The sequence below is a fragment of the Dicentrarchus labrax genome, unplaced genomic scaffold, assembly GCF_905237075.1.
Source record: "Dicentrarchus labrax unplaced genomic scaffold, dlabrax2021, whole genome shotgun sequence".
NCBI lineage: Eukaryota > Metazoa > Chordata > Actinopteri > Moronidae > Dicentrarchus > Dicentrarchus labrax.
Genome location: NW_026136706.1, coordinates 20,383,855 through 20,410,481, shown reverse-complemented (window position 1 = coordinate 20,410,481; position 26,627 = coordinate 20,383,855). Strand labels below are relative to the sequence as shown.

Genomic DNA, 26,627 nt, shown 5'->3' with positions numbered 1-26,627 from the left:
ATATTGGAAGTGAAAAGCAGCTCAGTTGAAGTGTATTGTAAAAGTCTACTGAAGTACTGCTGACATCCTTGGCCCTCTTCTTCCTAATGGTCTTTAGGTTATAAAAAGAGAGTGATTTGGCATTGAATTGTATAACCTGAAGATGCAGCCACATCCAGAAGCTCATTTAACCCCTGGTTGTCTCAGTTCTGTCCTGTTAGGACAAATGGAGGAAGGAGGGGTGGGATATCTAGGCCAAGATGATGCCATAGGTCAGGCAAGAGTGTTACAAGCGTGAGCTGAACTGGCAGGGAGAAAATCCAGTTGGTACACATACATCCAGGAACTGGAGTTGGAATTTAAAAAAGTATAGATAGGGCGCTGGAACGATAGGAAAGTGTATCAGTGTCATTCAGAAATATTTGAGCACATATGTTCTATAGCTTCAAAAAAATGCCTTTGTTGTGTCTTGACTTTCACACTCACTAGCTGATTATAAAATGGTCAGGACATGCCTTTGGCAACTTGTTTTTTTTTTGTTTATTTGTATAGTAGTTGCAAAACCAGTATTTTTCATGTCCATCATTATAGCTCTATCACCACCCAGTGTCAGTCATTTCCGCTTGAATTTATGCATCCATAAAGAGGGCAGGAGATTATTGTTAACTGCAGTAATTCATTTAAAATACTTGAGCTTGATTGTAGTTTTTGTTTCTACATAAAGTTAATTACTATGACTTAAATTAGCAGAGCACGTTGCTTACTCAAAGTAAACATTTAGTTTCCCTTAAAATGTGATATTCAGTCATGCTTGTTGATACAGATACATATTTCTCTATTAAAAATGTACTTCAGGCTGTGGACACTTAGTCTGCATTCCTATCATGCTCACATTGTGACTAGGAGGGGTTCACCTCTTGGTATCATGCTGTCACACCCCTGCCTGCTATGTACCTGTCATACCTTCAATCATCCAAGACATGACACGCCTAATAATGGAGCTCAACTTCAGGTCTGATTGTACAAGTTTTATATGTACTCCTGATTATTTAGACTTCTGTAAGTTTGTTATAACTAACCCCTTTGGATGGCACAACAGATGTCTTAATCAGTATGTTTCATTCGAAGTTCCAGTGTTTAAGTCTGTGGTGAAATCTTAGGCAACATTTGCCACTTGCGTGATATGTGCCCATCTTATTACCAAGATGTTTAAGTTTCTTTGTAAAAGGTGAAGGTGTAAGTACTCATCACAGATATTCTGACATTTATTGGACTTAAGCGATTGGTAGTGATGGTAACTGAAGTTGAAACCACCTCACGTGTAAAGTCCGCTGTCTGGTACTGTATTGAAATGGCAACAGGATATCAATACACAGTCATAATGCAGGATAATACTTTAGAGGGAGCTTGTTTCTTATATTAACATCAAAAGTCAATAATATATGTAGACCAAAGATCAATATATATTATAGTTCCACTTGCATTATGTCACAGTTAATATGGATAAAATGTTTCACATCGAGATTACTATTTAATAGTGTCTCCATTAAATACTATTCCATTAAAATCAAGGTCATTGCAGGTTAGAGAAGCACAAAACCCCACACCCACATTGTAGTTCTGCTTCCTTGAAACCTGAAAAAAGTTGAATTGCAGGTCCTTCAGCACTCCACCCAATGCTAATTTTATTCAGCCCACAAACAGACGGTGGAACAAGTAAGGAGGTATTTGAATGGTGGTGACGGAAAGAGAAAAATCTAGAGAGGGTGACAGAGAGTATTCTTTGATTGTTGTCTGAAGCCACACCCGTGGGTGGCCTTGAAATCTCCTCCCTTAAGGTTAAAAGCAGAAGGAATGACAAGGGTGTGATTGTAAAGTGCAGAGTAATAGACAGGTGTTAAGCCTTGAGCCCTAGTGAGAGTTTACTTTATCAGCCCAGCAAGACACAGAGTGAGGTATGTACCCCAGTCTCTTTCTAAATCCTTTGCCAGTTTCCAGTTTATTCTAATATTTTTGTGCGCTGATATTTCATACTTAGATTAAAAATGTGCTTAGAAAGATTGTATGTGTGATAGTGAGTTCTTTGAGAAAAGGTGCTTTGTATTAAGGTGCTATGGTCCTAGAAAAATAGAAACAAAAACATACTAAATAATGATTATGTAATAATGTAGCAATGTGTTCATTACAGAATGTATTTTTTTTTTAGGTAACTTTACTGTGAGGAATACATGTTGTACTGATACATTGACTCACTATAGACATCTCACACACATACACACGCTCTAGGATGTCAAGTCCAAACTTGCTGTTAACTGTTACCTCATATCTAGAAAACTGATTGTACATAGTCAACATTAATCATTTGTATTTTAAGTGCTAACTTGTACAGTTGGAACAGCACTTTCTGTTTTGATAGAACATTTTCACTGATATGATCGTTGATCTGATCGCTGATCTGATCGCTATGCCACATGATGTTACATAGTCCTGAAATGAAAACATCCCTTAAAAATTGAATTAATTAACTAACTAACTAACCCTATTTCAGATTTGGATTATTTAATAATCATCAAGAGCAAACTTTGAGACCTTCCAGTCTTACAAGACTAGAAAACATATAGACTCATAAGCAAAATATTCTATTTGATCAATCTTAAAATCTGTTTATTTTTGTCAACAATTTCAACTGTCCAGAAAGCTCCAAGACAAGTTCTGTTTTAGCTCTTTAACCCAAGACATCCATTACAAACTACTTTACACAAGGAAAATGAACCCAACACTTAACACAATAAATAATAGTAAATTAAAAATAATACATTTTGGACTAACAGCACTCAACAGATGGTTAGCTTGGACAGATGTTGCAATTACAGTTGTAACTGTAGTAGCTGCAGATGACCTGACTTAAAGTTGCTGTTATGAAAGTGCTTGAGCGTGCATGTAGTCTAAAGGGCACAATCTTTATCATCAATAGCTAATTGCATGTCACTTGTACACTGCTCTGTTTTGCTGACAAAGGTGTGTTTGGAGAAGGTGTGTTATGGAGGGTGGGTGTGTTTTGTATCTAAAAATCAAGACAAACCAGTTTAGGGCTTAAACTGTGAGTCTGGGATTGAGCAGAGCTTTAGTTGATATACTGCAGACATAGTGAAAGATAAAAAGCATTGACTTCTTAGCTTTCTGAGTTTTAATGTGTACTGATATCAGGTCAAACTTCAGCACGGAACAAGCAGTGTGTTCGAAAAGTCTCAGCCCACAGGGCCACCTAGTGGCTAATGTACTGTAGTCCCATTATTTGATGAATTCTCTTCTTGTTTCTCCTCTCACACTTACAGGTGAACTTACAAAATGAGCAGGTTCTCAGCAAGTAAGTATTGAGAAATATCGAATAATAACATGAATTTCCATATAGTGCAGACACTTTTTGTTGTCACATGATGTTCTAACAGTTTAATAATAAATAATAATAATAATTTAAAAATATATTAGACTGCATATGTTTTTAGATTTTATCCTTTATATTTCTTTTTATCTCTAATTCCTATTTTGCCTTTTACACACTAATGTTTACACACTGGTCTTTTAGCATAGCCTTGAACCTTGTGTGCAGTAAAACCTTGAAATTTACTGCACATATTATTATTAATGGCATGTCTACAATAAATAATGATGATTTAGATGAATTAGAAAAATAAAAATATAGACATATGTAGTCTTAATATAATTATTAAAAACCATTCACATGTTAATTAGTACATATTAACTGGGTTATATTGTATTAGATTAGATTCATATAAGAGGCTTTACCTACTTAAAAGACGTGTTATTGCTTTAGTATGTGAACTGGAGACACTCAAGTTTTCCTTTTCTTGTGTTTGCAGCTAAGAACTCTCTCCTGCAGGACAACAGCTGGATCAGGAAAACTGATGATGAGGATGAAGACGTTGAGTAAGTCATGTAAACATAATGGCTGAAACACTGATAATATTCCCAGGCTGGCAAATGGGCTTACACACATGAACACACACATCTAGGAAACGGCAGAACTGTTGGGTGTGAATTGTGGTTCATATCTCTCATTTTACCGTCATCTTTAAAAAAGTCTCATTATACATTCCTTTTGCAAGCCACAGTGTTGAGTCATCTCTTGAAGTATGAGTTAATTAATTTGTTCTCCTTCTTTCCTCCTTCAGCCGAGACCCAAACTTTGGCAAAATTGTTCTAAGCCAGTACAGATCCACTGAAAATCTTGTGGGGTAAAAGAAACATTTAATCCTTTCCTCAAATAAATGACAAAATAGTGGGAAACTATTGTTTACTGTGGGGACTGTGTGTAATGTAAATAGAAATTTGAGTCAATAATATTTTTACTCATTGTGATATATTGTCTATTGTTCACAGTTCAGAACCTGAAGAAGTGCCTACCACCAAACCAATACGCACATCAACAACATCTGTGCAGGCTCTCTCCAAGAGGTATAATATTTATTAATATTCTGCTTTTTTTTTTTTCTTTGTAAAAGAAACACTTGAATGAACAGATTGTGACAAGAACATCTGATTGGGTCTGTCATTGCAGATTCAGTGGAAGTCAGGATGAGCTGAGGAGCAGGTTGGTGAAGTATTTTTTCCTCTGCAGACACACATACATTTTTACTCCAATCGTCTAAGTCAAGGCACATTCAGTAACTTGGGCTTAATAATGCCTCTTTTCTACTGGTAGCCCCCTCCCTTCCAGCAAGCCTATGTCCTCCTACACCAAAAGGTATATTTCCATACTGGCACAACTAATGCAAGAATAGATAGTGATTTTTTAAGGGAATTGTCTGAATGATCTCCCTCTTTGTTGCAGCACATATTCAAGCCTGAAGTCAGATTCTCCCAAGACGTATGTAAAGCTCCAGTCTATAACACATAATGCAAAAGTCAACAAAGACATTAAATATAATGTGCCGTCACTACAGTACCAATACAACAGAAAAATACTAGGCTTAGGATTTTGTAAATTTCTTTTGTATTACTCCTCCTTTAGCACCACAACCACTACAGTGACCAAGGATGGAACCACCATCACCTCCACCAAGAGTCTGAGGTAGAGAATATTATAACATTAATATGTCTCCTCTGATCACACATTTAGTCTGTGTCAGTTTAAGGACAACTGGGTTTTATTGCAGGTCCCCTGTGATTACTTCTCCCACCACAACCTTCACCGAGAGGGTCAAGTCTTCAAGCAAAGGGTAAAAATATACTACAACTTAGTACACAGATTCTTTCCTTAAGTAAAAGTACACGTACAACAGTGGGAAAACAGTCCATTAGAAAAACAAATATGGAAACCGTACATAAATCAGCTCCACCTAGACCAAGTACAATATTTAAGTTCTACTTTGATTTAAATACATTGATAATATATTATTACCCTGACAGGGGACATTCTGCATAGGAAGTACTTTAATTTTTTTTGCACCTAAAGTAATTTTTCCCCCCACTACATATGTAAATTTACTCTGTATACTTCTTCCACCAGCATTTTATTGCTGTAGTGGGTCAAGGTGAAGCTATTGTATACATATATGTGTGTATCTATCATATACACAGTAGCTGAATCCAGTGGTTCCAAGTTGGTCACAAGATAAATCTGATGGGTCATGAGATGATTAATGCAGTAGGGAAAAATAGGTTACACTTTATTTGGATTGTGCAGCTACAGATTAATGGGGTTTATGGAGTTACATAATAACATTTCATTAGCTTCATAATGAAGGCTTCATTGATCATATATTTGTGATTTTGACAAAGGGCACAATACTCAACCTACTCACCTACCAGAACAACCAAAGTGACTGAGACAACTGTTACCAGCAGTAAAGAGTAAGATATTGTCACATTATTAAATTACAGTAGAATTAAATATTTTACATTACTTATAATCTAACCTGTATTTCTTTGCAGTCCGGAGGACAAACTTTACGACTCACTCATTCCTCCATCTATCAAGGATGATTTTTCACCTACAGACAGGTGATACTTTCATTCATCAATCCTACAAAATGAATTATATTGATCATGACTCCAGACAATCAGTGATTTTATACTGTAAAATGTTCTTCTTTACAGCAAAACAACTGTCTCCAGTACTGAGACTGTGACGGTGAAAAGCAGCCCTGATGGGTGAGTTTCTGCAGGACAGCTTTTACACAGTGATAGTGACTTTAAATACCAGTCAGATAAAATATTTTGTATTGTTTTGTTTTTTCAGAGACAGTATTAAAACCACAACCACTACAAGGACGTCCTCTCTGTAAGATAAACCTTTTTTTGTTCATAAATATGATTTCATAAGATGAGGCTTGTACTCATAGTCAACAGTGCTGACACTAAGTGAGTTTCATCACATAGTGAGTATAATGCAGGGAGGCCGTACTATCTCGGTGACATTATTTTCAAGTTAGTCAGATGAAAGGACTTTTTTCATAAGGATAAGTCTGGTGATATTCTTACTTCTTTATTGTCAATAAATTCCATCAAAATACAAAAGCAATTTATTACCAAGAACATGGGTACTGTGGTTTATTTTCAGTCAATCCCACATACAGCACCATGCTGCCATTATCAAACAGTAGAGCACCAAAAGTGTATCAGTTCGCTGCTGAAAATAGTCCCCAACAAATGCACCATTTCCCCATTTGAGTAATGTTTGTTAAAAACTATAGACTGTTAAAGAAATAACTGAGCCTATTTTTAAAACTAATTAAATTATATGAATATCTATATCTTCATTGGAAACCAATGGGCCACAGACAGGGTAGAGATGTCATTATGTACCAAGAGACATACGAATGTTGGCCTTATCTTTCAAAACTATGACTCCAACAGGGATATTGTCTATATACTGCAATATCACTGAAAATTCATTATGTAAGCATAATAAATGTTCATCTCCATTCCCACCTATAGACATTTAGGTTAATTGGAGGCCCAGGCGAGTGTGTATAATGTGGTCTTCCAGTCCAGTGCCCCCTTCAGTGTGTCTCTGTGTCTTGTAGCCAATGTAACAATGGATAGATATAGACCGTATAATGTTATTTTAGGTAACATTATTCTACCAGCATTAGTTTCTGTTTGCATTTAAGTGAAACTGTGTGACTTTTGACAGTACAAATAACAGAAGTTGAATTCATAAGCAATAAAAAAGCCCCCTTACTCAATTCAGTATACTCATACACTTAGATGTACGTCACTTACAATTTAACCTGTATTTCTGCGCAGTGCGGAGGACAAATTGTATGACTCACTCATCCCCTCATCTATCAAGGATGATTTCTCGCCTACAGACAGGTGATATTTTCATTCATCAAGCTTTGTAAATTACATTGATCATGATGCCAGGAAATCAGTAATTATATATTAAAAGTTATATTTTCTTCTTTACAGCAAAACAACTGTTTTCAACACTGAGACTGTGACAGTGAAAAGCAGTCCTGATAGGTGAGTTACTGCAGGACAGCTTTTACACAGTGATAGTGACTTTAAATACCAGTCAGATATAAATATTTTGTCTTGTTTTGTTTTTTCAGAGACAGTATTAAAACTACAACCACTACCAGGACTTCCTCTACGTAAGATAAACCTTCATCAATCTTTTTTTTTTTTTTTATAAATATGATTTAAATAAGATAAAGATGAAGATGAAGATTGTACTCATAGTCAACAGTGCTGACACTAAGTGAGTTTCATCACATATTGAGTATAATGCAGGGAGGCCGTACTATCTCGGTGACATTATTTTCAAGTTAGTCAGTTGAAAGGACTTTTTTCATAAGGATAAGTCTGGTGATATTCTTATTTCTTTATTGTCAATAAATTCCATCAAAATACAAAAGCAATTTATTACCAAGAACATGGGTACTGTGGTTTATTTTCAGTCATTCTCACATACAGCACCATGTTGCCATTATCATACAGTAGAGCACCAAAAATGTATCAGTTCGCTGCTGAAAATAGTCCCCAACAAATGTACCATTTACCTGTTTGAATAATGTTTGCTAAAAACTATATATTTGAGCTAATTTCTAAAACAAATTCAATTCTATGAATATTTATATCTTTATTAGGAATCAATGGGCCACAGACAGGGTAGAGATGTCATTATGTACCAAGAGACATACGAATGTTGGCCTTATCTTTCAAAACTATGACTCCAACAGGGATATTGTCTATATACTGCAATATCACTGAAAATTCATTATGTAAGCATAATAAATGTTCATCTCCATTCCCACCTAGAGACATTTAGGTTAATTGGGGGCCCAGGCGAGTGTGTATAATGTGGTCTTCCAGTCCAGTGCCCCCTTCAGTGTGTCTCTGTGTCTTGTAGCCAATGTAACAATGGATAGATATAGACCTTATAATGTTATTTTAGGTAACATTATTCTACCGGCATTAGTTTCTGTTTGCATTTAAGTGAAACTGTGTGACTTTTGACAGTTCAAATAACAGAAGTTGAATTCATAAGCAATTCACTTACAATTTAACCTGTATTTCTGCGCAGTGCGGAGGACAAACTGTACGACTCACTCATCCCCTCATCTATCAAGGATGATTTCTCGCCTACAGACAGGTGATATTTTCATTCATCAAGCTTTATGAATTATTTTGATCATGATGCCAGGAAATCAGTAATTGTATATTAAAAGTTGTATTTTCTTCTTTACAGCAAAACAACTGTTTTCAACACTGAGACTGTGACAGTGAAAAGCAGTCCTGATAGGTGAGTTACTGCAGGACAGCTTTTACACAATGATAGTGACTTTAAATACCAGTCAGATATAAATATTTTGTATTGTTTTGTTTTTTTCAGAGACAGTATTAAAACTACAACCACTACCAGGACTTCCTCTACGTAAGATAGACAATCATTATACCCTCACATAAAGGATTCTACTCATAACCAGCATATATTCATAATATTGTTGTCTTTACAGGGCTGAGGATAATCTGTATGACACCCTCCTGCCTAAATCCATTACATCTTCTCCTGTCAGGTAAGACGTCTCAGTGAATAACTTATAACAAAACGCACAATCATTTAATTATCCTATCAGTAAAGCGTCACACTGTCGTTGTCTCAGCAGTACCAGCATCAAAAAGAGAGAGATGAGGTGGAAATTAATTGCTTGAGACTGTGCAGACATTCTTTGTATGTATGGCCTACAGTAGTTATCCTACTTTCTACTGATATTGTCTTTTGTGCCATTTAGAGGAGAAAGCCCAACTCTCTCATCGCCATCCTCCACCCGCAGAACCACCAGGTAAACATGCTCATTACAATGCAATACATTTTAGACCCAACAATATCTACCACTCCAGATTTGGTGGCATTAAAAAGAGCTGGCAAATCCCAAAAATATGTTTTTCTAAGATTTTAGTTATCTGCAGACCATATTATACAATGAAACCCACCTAAAACATATATCTTATCAAGAGCATTATTGATTTGTAATTTACAATGACTAAAATTAAATCTTTTTAAATCGCCAAGTGACTCTAAACAGGTTAATAAAGTTTAGCTTTTGAGGGCTCAAACAAAACTAAAGAACAAACAATATTTTATTTATTTTATATTTTAAAGAGAGGTCTACAACTAAATAATGTATTCTTCACTGATCTTTTTTTTATCCGCTAAAGGTATTTAGCATTTAGGCATTTAGGTTAATCTGCGAGCAGCATTATCAGAGTATTTCCTGTCCTTTATGGAAACATGACAAACTGTATGTCTTAGCTGATTTCAGAGATCACGGTATTTATATCCCTCGCTCATTTTTACACGTCAACCAACAAGATTAAGAGCCTTAAGCCGCACTGTGACGCTGTACTTTGGCACAACGGTGCTTTGAGCTAAATGCTAACGTCAGCATGCTAACATGCTCAGAATGACAAACATGTTGATGTTAAGCAGGTATAAAGTTTAACACTAACATAATGTGTCGTGTTAGAACGCTAACATTTGCTAATTAGCGATAAACACAAAGTACTGCTGAGTAACAAGCTTTATTGAGACAAATAATCGTAGTTGTGATACCTGAATTATAAACTCTGGATTCTATCATTATAAACATCCAAATAAATACAGAAATAAAAGAACTGTTCAGTTGCTACCATATCCAACTCATTCCTATGCCTCTTTGACACACAGCTACAGCTCGTACACTGATGATATTCCTTCTACCCGGACCACCTCCTACACCATCAGCACCAAGCCCAGGTAATCATTCGACTAAATCAACATCTCTCACACTCAAACACACACACACACACACACACACACACACACACACACACACACACACCTCTTCCAGGGGTTTCTCTGCCTGTACAACCAGATGAAAATGTGTCTGCAGTACTTATGTTATACCTAACCTGTTGTGTATTTGCACTCACAGTGAGGACTATAGCAGCGACCTGAAAACCTACTCTTACTCCAGACCAGACTCCAGGTAGGAAGCATAGCAAACCAAGACCTTACATGATTATTGTTATTTTCATTCTCTATACATTAAGTAAGAAATATCCTAAATCTCACATGTGATCTGTCGTCCATTTTGTCTTTGTTTAGTTATGAGTACAGCAGTATCACCAGTCCCAGTGTCTACACCTCGCCATCATACAGGAGCAACAGGTATTTAATGATGAATATGACTCATAATATTAATATTGGTGTACAAACATTATATGAAAATAAAATCTGACTCTGTTACTTATATGATAACTGTGCAACTCTCACAGCAGGTCAGATGACATTCTGGCAGATCCAATTTACTCTAAATCCTCCACAAAGAGTGTGTATGCATCTCCTGAGAGGTGGGGAAAGTGTATCAACATTCTTCTTTTGCCTTGGAAAAAATAGTTTACAAAAGAATAAGTCTGTAGTCGTGCTGGCGGCTCTGTGGCGCTGTACTTTGACACAACAGCGCTTTGAGCTAAATGCTGACATGCCCAGAATGGAAAAGCTAACACGCTTGCTGATGTTAAGCAGGTGTAATGTTTACAATCATAATTTAGTGTGTTAGCATGCTAATATATGTTATATAGACTAATATGGGACCATTGTGGTGTAGTGACCAACCAACAGACAGACGTTGCCATCCTTAAAATCTTAACTCCAGGTCCACTCATTAGCTTTTTCCTCGAGTTTTCAAGTCACATATTTTATGGAGCATGGGATAAGATTTGTTTTTGCCAAACTACTGTTTCCAAGGCAAAGAATGAACTTAAAATATATATCATGCTGTTATTGTAATACATTGTGTAACACTTTATCGACTTATCCCATACAGGGCAGTGCTTGAGAAAGACCTGTGCACCTACTGCCATAAGCCCTTCAATGCTGATGCCAAGATGGTCCTGGATGACCTGAAGATCAACTGTCATGCTTCCTGCTTTAAAGTGAGCAGATTAGTTTAGTCTCTCCTTCCATAAAAGTCAGCAACAAGCAGTGGTTGAAGTGGTTGAAGCCAGCATACACAAAACCAGGGGTCAATTTCATAAAAGCAGTTTGTCAGAAGCAAGTGTAAATAGGGTCAGCCTCACATTTCACTAATATTTGTGTCTTGAAAATCGAAGATATGTTTGTGACCACTTTAATTCTTTCAAAATCATCTCAACAAGAAATATTTGAAATCGCAGCTTGAATGCTGCAAATTTGGTGAAATGGGCCCAATGACCCTTAAACAAAAGCAGCTAAATGGAATTCAGCCATTATTAAACTTACTGTTTACACCTGGGCGTTTCGTACTGTGACACCTTCTGTGAAACTTTTATTAGTAGCCTACATAACATAAGGTTATGGTACGTAACACAATGGTGCGTTCCATTTATCTTTGTCCAGAATCAGAGCTGGGAATGACATCACACCTGAGTTGACTGTGTTTTAGTACAACAACTCAGAAAAACAAGCTGTAGCCAGATTAGCTATTGGCCATAGTTAGCCATACCAGTTCATAACAATGCATTATGCTGTACAGCTGATTAAACGATAAACAAAAGACAGGAATGCTAATAAACACAATATTAGTCCAACTTTCACTCAGTTCTTCTTGGACTTTGAGGCTGGTGTTTTTTCGGACTTCTACTGCACTGTTCCCAACTTACACCTGATTATAAGTCCAATCAGCCTGAGTGACTGAAAACACCTGTGTGAGTGTTCAGATGCTTTAATCTGCAAAGTAACTACAGATCAATGTAGTGGAGTAAAAGGCGGAATATTTTCCTTCTGAAACATAGGGTAGGATTAGTAGTAGGATTATCCAAAATATCAAAGTACTCAGTACATCAGTACCGTACTTCCTGCACCACTGTAAATGTACCACTGGCAACAAGATGTTATCAAGAACTGTGCAGCTGACTGCTCAGCATGTACCTGCTCCCTCATGTGAGTGTTTGTTTGTGCTTTGGCAGTGTGCAGTGTGTAACAGCACTCTGGGTCATATGAAAGCCGGGGACAGCATGTGGATCTACAAACGCATGGTGCACTGTGAAAACTGCTTTGAGGTCACCAGAGGTAAAACCTTTTTTCTTCCAGTTCTTCATCTCTATGAAAGTCTGTGTCCAATAAATAATAGTTTATATGAATTTGTTTAGTTTGCTTGTTGATACAATAATGATAACACCTTGAATTAAACAGCTAATAATCTTGATATATATTTTTTTCCCCTACAGAGAAGTGGAGACGCTGAGAACCTTCACTGGAGATATATAAGGACATGAACAAAGATAGAAAGATAGAAATTGATAACTGTTTATTGATATGTTTTGGGTGACGTGGGTTCTACTGTACTAATGTTTTTACAAGCCGACAGAGCTTTACGTGGGTGTTTTGACAAATGACAGTTACAGTCTGAATATAGCTTTTTTTGGTAACAAGCAACCAAAATAGCAGCTAGTTGTAACAGTGTTGTTGACATCATGATACCACTGTCTCTGTATCTAACCCTTTCACAAATTTGAGCTAGCATTTCTGATATCCTCTTAAGCCTGTATCCTTCAGGGGACTCTTGTGTGTAAACATGATGGGAGATATTGCAACATTTAGGGCCGGGGGCTTTTTCTTTGTGCAATAAAGGCAACCAATATATCTTTATCTGAAAAAATGAGTAAAAATGTGTCAGTTCTTTTGGTGTTAAGTTGCCTTGTTCTTTATTGTATCATTATTTACTCTTTAATTATTTGTATGTATGAAGAATGGTGATCTGAGATATTTCTTTTGTCTTTATTACTGTTGCTAGACTAGATACCAGAATTACAGCCCTGTGGTTGTGTGCGTCCACCAACCCAGTTGCAGTTTACATCCATATCTGTCCACTCATATTATATATTTGGTGACTACTTAATAAAACAGTATAAAGTGTATGTTTTGGCTAAATGGAAGTTATCACTATATTGATGATATGTATGTATGATTACAGTGTATATACATTACCCATACTCATATACTAATTACTAAAGATGGATTCTTGTAGTGTAGCAATGGAAAATGTGCTGCTATCTTTTCGTTGAGGCGTTTCTTGAAGGAAGATTTTACAGTTCTACCCGACTTATGTTTCCCACTATAGGTCTGAGCATTCTTGCCCATAAGCAGTAATGCAAAACCCTCAGAAGGTCTGAACTGCAATTGTGTAAGAAGTATGAAAGATGTGAAAAAGGTGAATTGATGGGAGAAAATCTCAAGGGCCGTGAATGTTTGAATGGAGTTTCTCTGTGAACGTATGAATGACTGGGACTCTGTGAACGTATGAATGACTGGGAACAGAGGGGTGATGATAAGTTTACATTGTTCCATTGTAACAGCTTCAAAGAAAGGTGAATATTTGAGAAGTTTTAATAGAGATTCTTCATGCATTCAATGGAGACGCTCTATACACATTCTTCTATACATGGAGAATATGTTTAAAGTTTGTAATATTTATGCTTTTTAGGGATAAACATATCATCAAGGGAACTGATTATGCTAACCTAGCTATTTATTAACATTAACATTAGCATAACATTTTGTGAGTTAATGTTATTTTTGTCAAATGTAGGTTAATTCAACATTTTTAGTTTACATTTTTATTCAACATCATTTATCAAGTGTCAGTCTAAGTCGTTATGTCCACTATTTTACATCTCAGTCTAAACAGACCACAGTTAGGCTAAATGTCATTTAGCTCAGTTGAGCTAACAGTTACACATTGCCGTTAATGGGACTAAATATTTAGTAGCAACTAGCTAATCTCTATAAGAACTGTGTGTGGTGCAACCTGCTGTATTTCAGTAAATCTCCACTAAGTAAACACTTACAAAGCCGAGCTAGCTTAGCTGGCTCCTGGGGGAAGAAATAACACATATGGCAGGTATTTAATAGGCTGGTTCCAATATTATTAGACCTTTAGGCTAACTTGGTATTGTAATAATAGCATTAATAAATTAATAAATTATTTAATTTTCCTCCACCAGAAGAAAGGTATTGTTGACAATATGGATAAGTCGTTGAAAGAGCATAAGGACTTTCATTTAGCATAAAATATGGAACTAAACAATTAAATAAATATTTCAATTTTACATTTAAACATTTTAGAGGCTTTCTCGTTGGTGTCTGGAGTGGAGAGATAATGTGGACTCATAACTATAATATTCTTAAAATGGTATCTGGCTCCCTCAGTAATAATTTAGGTGTACCACGGATTTCTACCAATTTATAAAAATAAAAAAAAACATTTTAATATATATATTTCTAAATATATATAAAGGTCACTGTGTGTGTGCTTTGAAAGCGTCCACACCACTTCCTCGGCAGTGGTGTGATGGGAGTTGAACTCCAAGCATCTGACCAATGAGATGGAGGCTGTGCAATCATCCCAGTAGCAGCAGCAGAGGCAGCATCAGTGTGTGTGTGTGTGTGTGTGTGTGTGTGTGTGTGTGTGTGTGTGTGTCTGTGAGTGAGCGTGTTTGTGTGCGTGCATAGTAGCTTCAAACGAGGGGATCTTTACACCCTCTCTGAATTGAGCAGGACCCTCTGCAGGCAGGCCGTGCTTTTTCTGCCCCTCTCAATGTGCTTTTTACCAAATGGAAGCAGAGGTGTTGAACCCCCAGATGATGGCAGACGTCAATGGCAACAATAAAATCACCAACGCAGAGCTGGAGGTGTTAAAGCTTCAGGAATTAGTCCGAAAATTGGAAAAGCAAAATGAACAATTGCGGACTAGAGCGAACGCTGTAAACAATTGTTCCATCGGCCCTCATCTCCAGACCTCGTTGTCGTGTCTGCACGGAGGTACGTCGTGTCCGAGTGACAATTTCTGCAGTAAATATGGCATTTCGAGCCCGACACAGTCGCATCCGTGTGCCCCCGGACCCCGAGGTCCAGCGGAGGAGCCGTTAGCCTATTTTCAGCCGAGCTCGGTGTCTCCTGACGCCGCTGTGGAGGACAGTGTCGCCGCTGGAGCCACAACTGTTTTGGATGAGGTTGATATTTTGGACCTCAACATCGTGCTCCCTGTCGGAGAGCCTGATGGCTGGTAACTACTCTGTTTCTATCAGCCACTTTAACGCAGACAGATATGTGTGAATGTGCAGGGAAACATCGGCGTCCCTTGTGTTTGATCGGGCTCTGAGAGATGCTTTATAGGCCACAGGATTGTCAACTAGCCACAGTTATTATCACATTATGTGTAATGCTACCCTGCCGTGTACCCTCTCTTATTGATCACACTATTGATTCCTCTCCTGGTGGAGTAGACTTGCAGACACTGGCAAACAGAGTGACTTCTTACTGGAGAAAAAAGAACAAAAACAGATTTGACACAATCTTTGGGTATCCCAGAATGCACTGTGCATGCAGCATAGGTATCTGTTCAGAATAAGGCAGCAGTGGGATGAAATTAGAAACAATGACCCCCTTCAGCCTGTGATCAAACAGCTCAGCTTTGTGTGTGGTGTTCAGCCCCAGGCTGAACTACTTTGAAGCACTGTATGTGATGACTTAGGTAGCTCACACACTGACATGCTGGCTACTGAAGCGTTTCCAGCTTTATGTATCTGATGTGATGTGATGATGTGGAAAATGTAGCACACAGCTGAATGCAGCGCTGATGGGATCCAGCCTTCACCCACTGTGCCAGTATATATTCACTGCCTTTAACATTTCTAATTAACCCCCAAGACAGTGTAACACTACAGCCTAGTTGCCGAATAAAAGGTCGCTTTTGTTTGGTGACACATCATTTTTTTTTACAGCCCAGTTTAATTTATTTTAAGGAATCTGTCACTGCAGAGTAGCATAGTCACACCTTTATATTTGGTTTATTGATTTAATGTGTAAGCTTGTCATTATGAGCTAAATCAAAGCAAGAGATGAGATAGCTTGTTTTACTTTCGTTATTCACTGGTCAGAAATAAGAGAGATCCAGTAAACTCCATTTTACTTTCAGTTTTTGTCTGACCAAGACACAAGTATCCATGGCTGCAACAAATAGTTATTTTCAGTAGTCTTTTGATTATTTGCTTGATTCCTAGGTTCTTCATTTGGTGGATAAAATGTCAGAAAATAGGGAAAATTGCCTATTATAATTTCCCATAGCACAAGAATGCATCTTCATATAATAATATTCAATGTTCATATCTGACAAAGGAAAGCAGCAAATTTTAGAGAATTTGCCATTTTTGGTTGAATAATTATTAATCACTTAGCCACATAGTTGCTGAATAATCTCCATTATCTAATCCATTAATTGTTTAAGCTTCACAAGTATCGACCCCCTCGGTGATAAACCCTCCTCGGTATCTCTGTAGCAGTCACATACTCACATCCTATACATCACTGCACCGAAAGAAGCTGTCACTGCTTTAGTTTTTATTTGACGGATCGGTTTTATGTCTGCGCTAGTAAAATGGAAATTGCTCTATGTGGACATTTTGAACTTTTAGGGTATATTGGCATTTGGATTTTATAAAAATCACTCCCTTCACACAGTCATGGGTTTGCCCTTTGTTATAAACTGCCCCAAACCTTCTTATATAACTTCAGTCCTCTCTGTAAAGTACCACCATGGGCTGTGCTGTAAAGGTGTCAGGACTAAACTGTTTATTGTGCTGTGTGTTCAGGCTGTATGTGAGTCCCAAAGCCAAGCTTCAGGGTGAGAGTGCCCTCAGCCCTCTCCAGTGGTGCAGGCAGGTACTGGACCACCCGGGGCCCGAGGTGGAGCTGGCTAAGATGACCCTCTGTCATAGACTGGACCAAGGTACAGTATATTTACCACTCAGATTAACGGCCATCATCTGCAGCCACATCTGGACATCTGTCTCTCTAGCTGCTGACATGTGATCATAAGCTGTGACACACTTCACCCACAAAATGTCTCCATGTGTGACAGGATTTCTGAGCCGTGGGAGCGATTCTCTGCACCCAGTCGTTTATAACCATTTGACCATTTAACTCACTCTCTTTAAATTTATGGGTTTTAAAGTACCTCAGCCAACCTCCCACAGAGTGATTGTTTCTGTGGGAGTTGGAAGGACTCCCATTTACACCTATCAGAATCTCCAGAGAACAATTAAGATCTGTTTAAGGGATTTGCTACTCTGCTGGAATAAAAAAAACAATTCCATTTGGAGGAACTCGTGCTGTGCAGCTGGTCGGCATTACACTGTATTAAGTGGGAAACAGTGTAGAGAGGATTATGAAGCTGTGCTTAAATTATCACTGTTGCAATGCACCACCAACAAGTGGTTCTGCATACACATACTTTCCATTTTAGATTTTTTAAGGAAAAAATATTTTCAATTCCAGTTCATGGTTTTGAAATATTAAAGACTGAGAGGTTGCATAGACGAAGTAGTATCCACTGTGTACAGTCTTAACATTCTTTAATTTGGCTTTATATGGTATATTTATTGCTCAAAGTGCAGAGATCTTCTATTGTTCAGGAATGTAGGATGCAGAAATCCATTATAGCAGTTAATTTAATCATTAAGCATTTTTACCTCACAGTAGCATTTTCCTGTCTGTTTAGCAACACCTGATTGAGTTAAGTTCCTCCTATTTCCAATTATTTTCACCGCACAGAGGACAGCCCATGTACAACTTGGTGAACTACAAATGTTACAATATTCAGCTCCCAGTAATCATGATTATAACATCAGCCAGGTTTTCCGACTCTGATTCTGTCTCTTACTCATCCGCATCCGACCAATTTCTGTACCGACTGAGTCACCTCATCAGTTGGAGATGAACCCACTTTGGTTTTAGCTGGGTTTTGCGTCTCCATCTCATCATCAGTAATGGAGGATAAGAGTGAAGATACAATTCATCCATGGCATTACCACCGTCAGACATGATTTTTATAACAGGAAACACACAACCAATGTGACAAAAACCCTCCTTTAACCAGGATACAAGTGTGCTTCTGAATAACATCCACTGCTGGACCCAGTTTCAGATTTGATCCTTTACGGTTTCTACTCATGCACAGGGATATGGTTGCCATAGTAACCATGCTTACATTAACTGGGTTTTTGAGGCAGATTTGCCCAGCACTTGCTGCTCAAACAGCCTGTACAAGAGACTCTTGTACAGTTGCACGCACAGATATATGCTGTGTGTATGTGCCTGCGTGTGCTTTGATTTCAAGGATTTTCTGAGCTTAGTTATCCTCATGTTGCAGATCTGTTGTGTCCAAACTGTGATTCAGCAACGCATTTTTGTTGGTGTTTGTTTGGATGTTCATTAGTGTGTGTGCGTGTGTGTGTTCAAGGTCCTCTTCTTTCTCTAAAGCTGTATTCAGTAAAGGTTGGCTCTCCTCCTCCGGGTCATGAATACATCCTTGTTTCTGAGCTCCAGTAGCTGTTGTTTGTGTAACTTGCTGTGAATGCTAGTTTTATCCAGTAGTGGTTGAGCCTAATTGTGTCAGGAATGCCTAATGCTGCACTCTTGTCAGGTGTGTGCCTCTCTGACTACCAATCAGTGGGGTTGAACTCTGTGTTTACACACTGAACACACATTATCTAATGTCAGTCCCAATTCCAAGTCAAATTAACTCACTGCTAGTCAGCATTAATTAGTGAAAAAGGAAGGCATATTAACAGCTAACAGTTGATTAACAGTTGTAGCTAATTGATTTGTCATTTATTAAGGCTTCACAGGTTGTTAAATGCTCATTATTTGAGGTGACAGACAAAGCCTGGCAATCCAAAATCAATGGGTTGTCAAGCTTTCTGTATCAGTGGTTTACGACTCATCTATAGACTTGTTTTAACCATTATTAAAGCCATTAGTTACAACTTGAATTAACTACGTGTGTGTTATGACAGTATTGTACCAATTAAATGAATACAGCAGGAATAATAATAATACAGATTTCACATTTCAAAGTAGACCATAGTAGATCTAATTCCGAATTTGGGAATGGGATGTAGCCTACATGCACAATCCCTGCTTATCCTAACATCTCTCCAAAAAAAAAAATCTGTAGTTTAGCCAATAAGCTGCAGTAGGGTAAGCTAACCCTCGTCTTACTGTATCAGCCTCTTCTGTCCGATCCGTGACCCAATCCTTTAAAACGTCAATACTGATCTGTAAAAAGCAGATTAACATTTAACCAGAGTGTGTTACAATATAATCAATGTGTATGTGTGCGGTGTTGGAGTGTATGTGTGTCTTACATGGTAAAGCAATCAGACTAACATGTCCTTTGCTACAATCCCATGTCCAGCTAAGCGGCGGCGAGGAGTCTCCTCAGTCCGTCCATACAGCTGCATAGAGGGGCTCTCCACCCTCAGCTGCCCCGTCCTGCCTTACACTAAATCTGCTGCACTAACCGAGTCCCCAGGTAACGCTACACCACTAACCATAAAAGAGTCCCTAACTTCTGATGGGCTTTTATGTTTTTTTTTATGGGTGTCAGTTTCAGTTTCAGCTAATGCTAATAGTCCAACCACTGTACACACATCTGTGGCTTTATTATTACTCATTGTTATCTGTAGATCACATGTCTTAAGCTGTCTGTTGTTGTTCAACACATATCAAAGAGGACCAAGTAGAATGAGACCTTTATTTTCCTGAAGTGACTGTGTATGCTGCTGATTTTGGCATTGTTTTAGTTCTACAACGATTAATTGAATCCATTAATTGATTAGTTGATTGACACTAACTGGTCAGTGACTATTTCATTACAACCGGTGGATCATTTTCGTGATTTATTAAGCCAAAATGGTAAAAAAAAACAAAAAACATTATTCCTTAGTTATTATTCGTAGTAATGAACTGTTATTATGTTTATTCTGTTTATGTAATGATCATCTTATCATCATACTTTGGTCCAGACTGAAATATCTCAGAAATTATAAAATGTATTGAATGAATCCTAATGACTTATGTGATCTTTGTCCAATACTGTGATTTATAAACAAATACTGGAAAAACTAATGACATTTGCAGGAGCCTCAGATATACTTTGGGATAAATGCAAATGTTGCACATGCTAACACGCTAAGCTAAGATGGTAACCTGTTAAGTGTCTGCGTAGCCTCACAGAGCTGCTGGTATGGCTGTAGACAGTAACATACAGACAGTCAAACCTTCATTCAGTCGTACTGCTCAGTACAAGCACAGTCTGATCTGTTGGCCTCTGAACAGTGCTGCTTTTTTATTTTCCCCACCCAGTTTTATCCTGCCAGAGTGGGGATTCAAGCCTGCTTTTTTTTACTGCCCTCATTCCAAAATCTAACAACAACAAAATAGCAAATAACAAAATAACAGGATGTGCAAATGAAGGCTAATTACCGTAAAACTTTAATTAGGGTTTTGACAATAAACGCAGGTCTCAATTAGATGCCTGGTCTGGAATTTATAGACATTCTTTAGATGTATAAAACCTCGTAAAGCCCACCGGAACGCCTGCTCGTTCTAAGCTGCTTAGATTCCACACACACATATAAATGTTTAAACCTTTGTCAATATGGACATGCTACACATTGTTAGATCTGTCGTTCAGTTCATTTACAGAAAACCATGAGCACCAAGTAATTATTTGTAATTGATAAGCTGTTTTATAGCCTAATTTTTATACATAATGGGTATAATAGGTTTTACTAAACAATTTGATCATATTTCCCTTTTTTGCTGAGCAGGAGTTTTGCTTAAAAGGAATTAAAAGCAGGTTGAGTTCAGTGATTAAAGCAAATAAAAACCCAGGCTATTAAATGTATTAATTGAAGTTTTGCGGTAGCTCACACTTTGGCCTATAACATTTAAAGTCTATTAAGCTTTAGACACAATGATCTTAATTGTTCAAATTAAAAGCAACTTCCTCTAACCTCATAGTCATTGCTCAATTTCAAATCCAAGGAAATAAGAACACAGAGCCAAAAGCATCCATGGCCTCCAAAATACTTTGGGAGCTCACTGGATGAACATAACCCAGATTCTTAAACAACCTGTTACTTGCTGCTTACAATCAGATTACAGCAAATTCCAAGGAAGAGATTATGAGGTCATACCCTCAGACAGATGGAGATAAGCAAGCTCAAACTCCACTTCTGCCTGTTCATCCATATTTTATATAAACACAAATGCCAGTGCATGTTAGGCTGGTCATCAGTGATTGAATCTTCTCTCTCTTTTGCTGTGTCTCTCTCCTTCCAAGCCCCATTGCCATCATCAGGTCAGTCCTTTCTCCAGCCGACTCTCCCACTCAGGCCCAGCTGCAGCTTTAGTGACAGAGCGCCCACCTTCCTATCAAACTCCACTCTCCACAGTAAGACCTCGCTGACAATATGTCTGCTCTGTTATTCATCTGGCGTGAGTCACCATCCATCTGCAATGATTATATGCACTCAAAAGTCACATTTGTTATGGAAACATCTTCTCTGTGTGATGACAGTGTATCTGTATTGCATGCATATTGTTAAAACCATGACAGTTGCCCCTGTTTTTTTTTTGGGGGGCATAGAAAGGGAAAAATCTCAGTGTGACAGATTGGGCTCTCCTGTGTGTTTTTAGATGTGGGTCGCCGGCATGCAGCAATCAGCCCCCAGTCTTCCCTGGACAGCGAGGTGGGTGTCTCGGAGCTGGAGGACGAATCCATCTCGATGAGCTACAAACTGCAGGACATGACAGATGTGGAGGTCATGGCACGACTTCAGGAGGAGAGTGAGTGGACTGTCTGTCTTGTAGGCGCTACAAGGGGTTGAGAAAACAAAATATACCCTTTATGAGATAGGACCTGAAATTTAAAGTAAATAAATCACCACTGCAAATACTGCTACAATTGCGAGTCATAATAGGTTGCATGCAAATAAGCTGCATTCATCCGACCTCTAATTCTGTTTGTCTGGGTTTAGTCATAATAAGAGTTGTTTGGAGCCTAGATTTTCAGATCCTTAATTGTGCGGTTGGTGGTTTGATTCCTGTCCAAGAGTTACTGAGCAACCCACTGATGCCCAAACTACAGTGAAATCTGTGTGTGGGAGAATATGAGGCATTTTATAGTGTTTTTCATTAGTGCTGCAACTCACCATTATTTATTATCACTATGATTTATTTTAAATTCCCCAAAACCCCATGTGGACTTGAAAATGTCTTGTTTTGTCTGGTCAACCCAAAGATAATGACAGTTTTCTGTCATAGAAGTGTATGGAAACCAGAAAATATTCATATTTGATTAATAAATGTACGCATACACGCGTGTTCATGACGAGTCGCCAAACATATTTTAACATTTTATTGGTAGAGAAAAGAGAGGAATCATTTTTTGTTTTTTTTGTTTTTTTCGATGTTGTTTTTAATCATTGCACTCTGATTTGGAGCTCTGTTATTTGTCACATGTTGCTAATAAACTTATATATCAAAGTGCTGAGTGCCAGGCCTCTATATAGCTGACAGTGTTTGTAATTGTGATTTAGTTCTTTTCCAAAAGGTCTTAACCATAGTTTTGATAGCATGTTTGCCTTTTAATAGAATATTTTGATCTTTGCTCTTTTATACTTGCACTTACAGTGTTTTTATACTTTCCTCTTTCCTTTTAGTTTTTTTCTTATGACCTGTAATTTATAGCCCTGTGAAGAGACTGAAATGGATTACTACATTGCTCATGTATGGCTGATACTAAGACAAATGTTTGACCTTTGAGCAGTTTCAGTACGCAAGATTAATATCTTGATGTGCTGTTGTTAAATTATGCAGGAGATTTCAGAAAAAAAAACTTTACTGTATCAGTCTGGTTTGGATTCAGTAACTGAATAATGGATGAGGGGCGCCTCCAGAAGGAAATGTACCAAATCCGATATGAGGGTCGGGTTCATGTGTTCCACAGATAAAAGCATTGATCTGTCACCCTGTAGGTCTCCGACAAGACTATGCCTCTACCTCAGCCACAGCCAGCCGTCGCAGCTCCAGCTTCTCCTTACACTCCCTCAGGCGCAGTGAGATGGATCTGGAGGAGGAGGATGAGGAAGACGAGGGGTATGACCAGCTACCTCCTCCCCAGCCTCGACTGTTCCGCACAGGGTCTATGCAGCGGGGCAGCCTGCCCCACTCTCACACCTTCTCCAGTATCAGAGACTGCAGACGCAGCTCTACCACCCCTCAGTTTTCACTCAGTGGACTCTCCCAGTACTCTGGACCCTCCAGCCTGACCACAGAAACACACACAGCATACAGGAATAGCACAGGTGAGTATTTAATGAACTCCTTGTCCACGTGCAGTTAAGATCCCTAAATATCCTCCTAACTAACAATGTGACTACAAGGGTTCTGATTTTTTCAGTGAAATTAATATGAATGTCCCAATTCACTGAAAGGATCTTGACAGAATTACCCACATTCAAGACTTCCCGAATTTCTGACCAGACAATTTCTGAATGTGCCAAAAAGGATTTAAAGAGTTCTCTTGGTTACAGGATTTAAAAAGGCTTCCTCAGTTAGGGTCAGTGTGTCAGTGTTCTGTCAGTGGCATGAAATGGCTGCATTGCTGCATGATTTGAATTTTCTCCCTATTAGCACCTTCACATGCTAGGATTTTTTATAGTTTAAGTAAGCCAGAAGGAATAGGAATAATTCTGGAAAATACTTGTTTACTTTCTTGCTGAGAGTTATCTGAGGAGGTTGATACCACTCTGATGTCTGTACAGTAAATATGAAGATATCACCAGCAGCCAGTTAGCTTAGCTTAGCATAAAGACTGGAAACAGGGAAACAGCTCTGTCCAAAGGTAACAAACCCCACTAACCAGCACCTCTCACTAATTAACACATCATTATTGTTTAATTCGTACAAAACCCAGATTATAAAAAATGACAAGTTGTGATTTTACAGGAGGTTATGTGAACTGATCAAAGGATTAGTGCCTGGAAGCAGTGACTTTCATATTCCCTAAAATGGTGAACCATTCATTTAATGTTGGATATGTGAGTGAAAAACTCCAAATGGAGTCGACACCTACAGTACCTGATCTGGTTTGTTGATCTGGTTGCATAGACAAGCTACGGAGAAGCATGCCCAACCTGATCCGAGCTCCCAGCATGCCCAGTGTTCCCAGTATTCCATGCCTGGCTTCCCCAGTCAACCCACCTTCCCACAGCCCCTCCTCCTTACCAACAATATCCTCCCTCCGAAGCAGCCAGAGCTTTGACTCATCCAATGGGCTCGCACGACTACAGTCCTCCAGTAAGACTCTTTTCCTCAAATCTGTGAATAAAAATTCAGTTATTGCAATTCTGTCACTGATGTTAGACTTACTTTCATCTAACTGTTCTATTGCTTTGTCACAGTTCCTTCCCCAGGGCAGCTCATTCAGCGAGTCCAGAGTGTGGGGAACTTCCCCACCACTCCCCGACACCCACTAAAAGCCACAGCCTACGTAAGCCCCACAGTGCAGCAGGGCCCCACCTCCACCTCCCTGTCCACCTCCATCAGTCTGCACTCCATCCCCAGCAGTGCTGCGCTGCCTCAGCCGCTCAAACCCAGCAGCAGTTTGATATCACAGCCCCTAAAAACCAGCGCCAACCAGCTAGCTGTCCCTCGCAGCTCCCTTCCTCGCCCGGCATCCTTTGTAGGAACAAGTGGACTTCCACGTGCAAGCAAAATCACCCAACCTACACGCAGGTAAAGGCAGATAATACGGAGTACAGCTTGTGTCCGTCCGACATTTCTATAATTTTTTGAAACAGGGTTTGGTGCTGCATTCTAATTTTAAGCAAAGTTGTGAGTATGCAGTTAGTTCATACTGGAAAAGTGATAAAATAATGCTATCTCCCACAATGCAGTGCACAAAAGCTTCTCAGGGCTGGAAATAAATCATGGGCTGTGGTGAAACAGTTTTGCAGTTTTTAACTGGTTAGGACATGGTGTGAAATGAATATGGATGCCTCTACATAGACAAACAGGACCATCAGCAAAGATAGGCTATGTCTATAAAGTCATACTTAATGCCTGCCACCGGGTTGGATTTGATTGGATTTCCCTTGAAATCAGTGAAACAAGGTGGTGGAAATACTACTGCTTTTGCCCACAGGGGCCACCACAATAGACAAAAGAATGAAACGTCCTTGTTGCTGCTTAACTTTAAAGCGCAAGTGGTGGAACATTTACACTGTTTATCCTGAGGGAGGTGCTGTAGTAAAAAGGTCAAACTTTGAAAGGCAAGCTAAATCAGTTTGTTTATGATACTTAAGGGGATGATGCATCTTTTAATTTGATTTGATTAATTTAGGAATTTAATTAACTTGCTTCTTTCTGTCTGCAGTTTGCTGACTCCTCCAAAGAGCCTGGCGGCCCTGAGCGCCCTGAGGGATGGCAGCTGGAAAGATGGCTGCTATTGAAACCCAAATAAACTGACGTTCAAGAGGTGCACAGGGTAACACTGCATGGGACCCAACTGATTTAAAGTTTTGCTGTCAGGAGGGCCCGGTCTTGGGCTATGACCCAAGAGAGAGTGACTGTTAACATTTCTAAAAGGCGCTGCTCTTCACTGAAGCACAGAGTAGTGACTGAGAATAGTGCGGGTCCAGCAGGCTGGATCTTTACCTTACTACCTGCTCAACCTGGCAATATTCTGATAATCAGTTGTTAAATGTGAACTGGATCTTCTTTGATATGTGTTTTTTGATTTGTCATTGTGGGTAGTTAAGGCTTTCATTCAACAGAATGAAAAATTCTCTCCCATTGGAAGCTTAGAAAAGAATAGGCCATGCTTTTGTACATGCTGTTAATGATTTTAAATGACTAATTTTGCGATTATTAATTTTTGTCAGATATGAAGTTGAACCTTGAATTTTGTTACATCCCGTGCCTGTTAAACAGTAGTGTAATTCATGTCAGTTCTATTTATTGGCTGGACCTCGCAGCACTTTTGATCAGAATTATAATTAACACATTAAAATATATTATGTGCTTTATTTCTTAAGTATGACATTACGTTAAAGTAAGTGTACACCCATTATCTTTGGGCTACTTTCTTTTCATTATCCTTTGCGTAAGAGTTGAGATTTTTAATGTCCTTTGATAAACAAAATCGCTGCAATGATATTGCACATAGAGCCCTGATGCTTTTTATGGATGACAAGAATTTAAAGAGGAGGTGAGTTTTTAAAGTGAATAAAAGCCTTTCAAAATA

General features: G+C 38.5%; 2 protein-coding genes across 10 annotated transcripts; both read left to right on the top strand.

The window, feature by feature from the left end:
- The first annotated feature begins 1,771 nt into the window (after positions 1-1,771).
- Positions 1,772-13,130, top strand: scel (sciellin). Of its 8 annotated transcripts, XM_051404620.1 has the most exons (29): positions 1,772-1,934; positions 3,315-3,346; positions 3,861-3,927; positions 4,173-4,235; positions 4,381-4,455; positions 4,559-4,591; positions 4,703-4,744; positions 4,832-4,867; positions 5,012-5,071; positions 5,157-5,219; positions 5,782-5,853; positions 5,935-6,003; positions 6,100-6,153; positions 6,242-6,283; positions 7,252-7,320; positions 7,417-7,470; positions 7,560-7,601; positions 8,534-8,602; positions 8,699-8,752; positions 8,843-8,884; positions 8,967-9,026; positions 9,243-9,293; positions 10,178-10,246; positions 10,425-10,478; positions 10,598-10,660; positions 10,768-10,842; positions 11,319-11,427; positions 12,439-12,541; positions 12,700-13,130. In XM_051404620.1, exons 2-29 carry the CDS (start codon positions 3,328-3,330, stop codon positions 12,714-12,716), a joined length of 1,626 nt encoding a protein of 541 aa, XP_051260580.1. In that variant the 5' UTR covers positions 1,772-1,934; positions 3,315-3,327; the 3' UTR covers positions 12,717-13,130. The 8 variants fall into 8 exon arrangements, with proteins under 8 accessions (XP_051260580.1, XP_051260581.1, XP_051260582.1 ...); XM_051404621.1 differs by lacking the exon at positions 10,768-10,842; XM_051404622.1 differs by lacking the exons at positions 4,703-4,744; positions 4,832-4,867.
- A 1,730-nt stretch (positions 13,131-14,860) lies between these two features.
- Positions 14,861-26,627, top strand: slain1a (SLAIN motif family, member 1a). 2 transcript variants are annotated; one of them, XM_051404616.1, is made up of 9 exons: positions 14,863-15,536; positions 17,122-17,258; positions 19,728-19,844; positions 21,660-21,770; positions 22,016-22,165; positions 23,356-23,685; positions 24,491-24,679; positions 24,784-25,117; positions 25,758-26,627. In XM_051404616.1, exons 1-9 carry the CDS (start codon positions 15,085-15,087, stop codon positions 25,831-25,833), a joined length of 1,896 nt encoding a protein of 631 aa, XP_051260576.1. In that variant the 5' UTR covers positions 14,863-15,084; the 3' UTR covers positions 25,834-26,627. The 2 variants fall into 2 exon arrangements, with proteins under 2 accessions (XP_051260577.1, XP_051260576.1); XM_051404617.1 differs by lacking the exon at positions 19,728-19,844 and having other exon boundaries at positions 14,861-15,536.

Excerpts from the sequence above, each read along its gene's own strand:
- scel (XM_051404620.1), top strand. Across the intron at positions 7,321-7,416 it reads GATTTCTCGCCTACAGACAG|CAAAACAACTGTTTTCAACA; the intron begins GTGATATTTTCA and ends TCTTCTTTACAG. Across the intron at positions 10,843-11,318 it reads GTGTATGCATCTCCTGAGAG|GGCAGTGCTTGAGAAAGACC; the intron begins GTGGGGAAAGTG and ends TATCCCATACAG.
- slain1a (XM_051404616.1), top strand. The coding sequence starts at position 15,085 with ATGGAAGCAGAGGTGTTGAACCCCCAGATGATGGCAGACGTCAATGGC. Across the intron at positions 17,259-19,727 it reads CTGTCATAGACTGGACCAAG|CTAAGCGGCGGCGAGGAGTC; the intron begins GTACAGTATATT and ends TCCCATGTCCAG. Across the intron at positions 25,118-25,757 it reads ATCACCCAACCTACACGCAG|TTTGCTGACTCCTCCAAAGA; the intron begins GTAAAGGCAGAT and ends TTCTGTCTGCAG.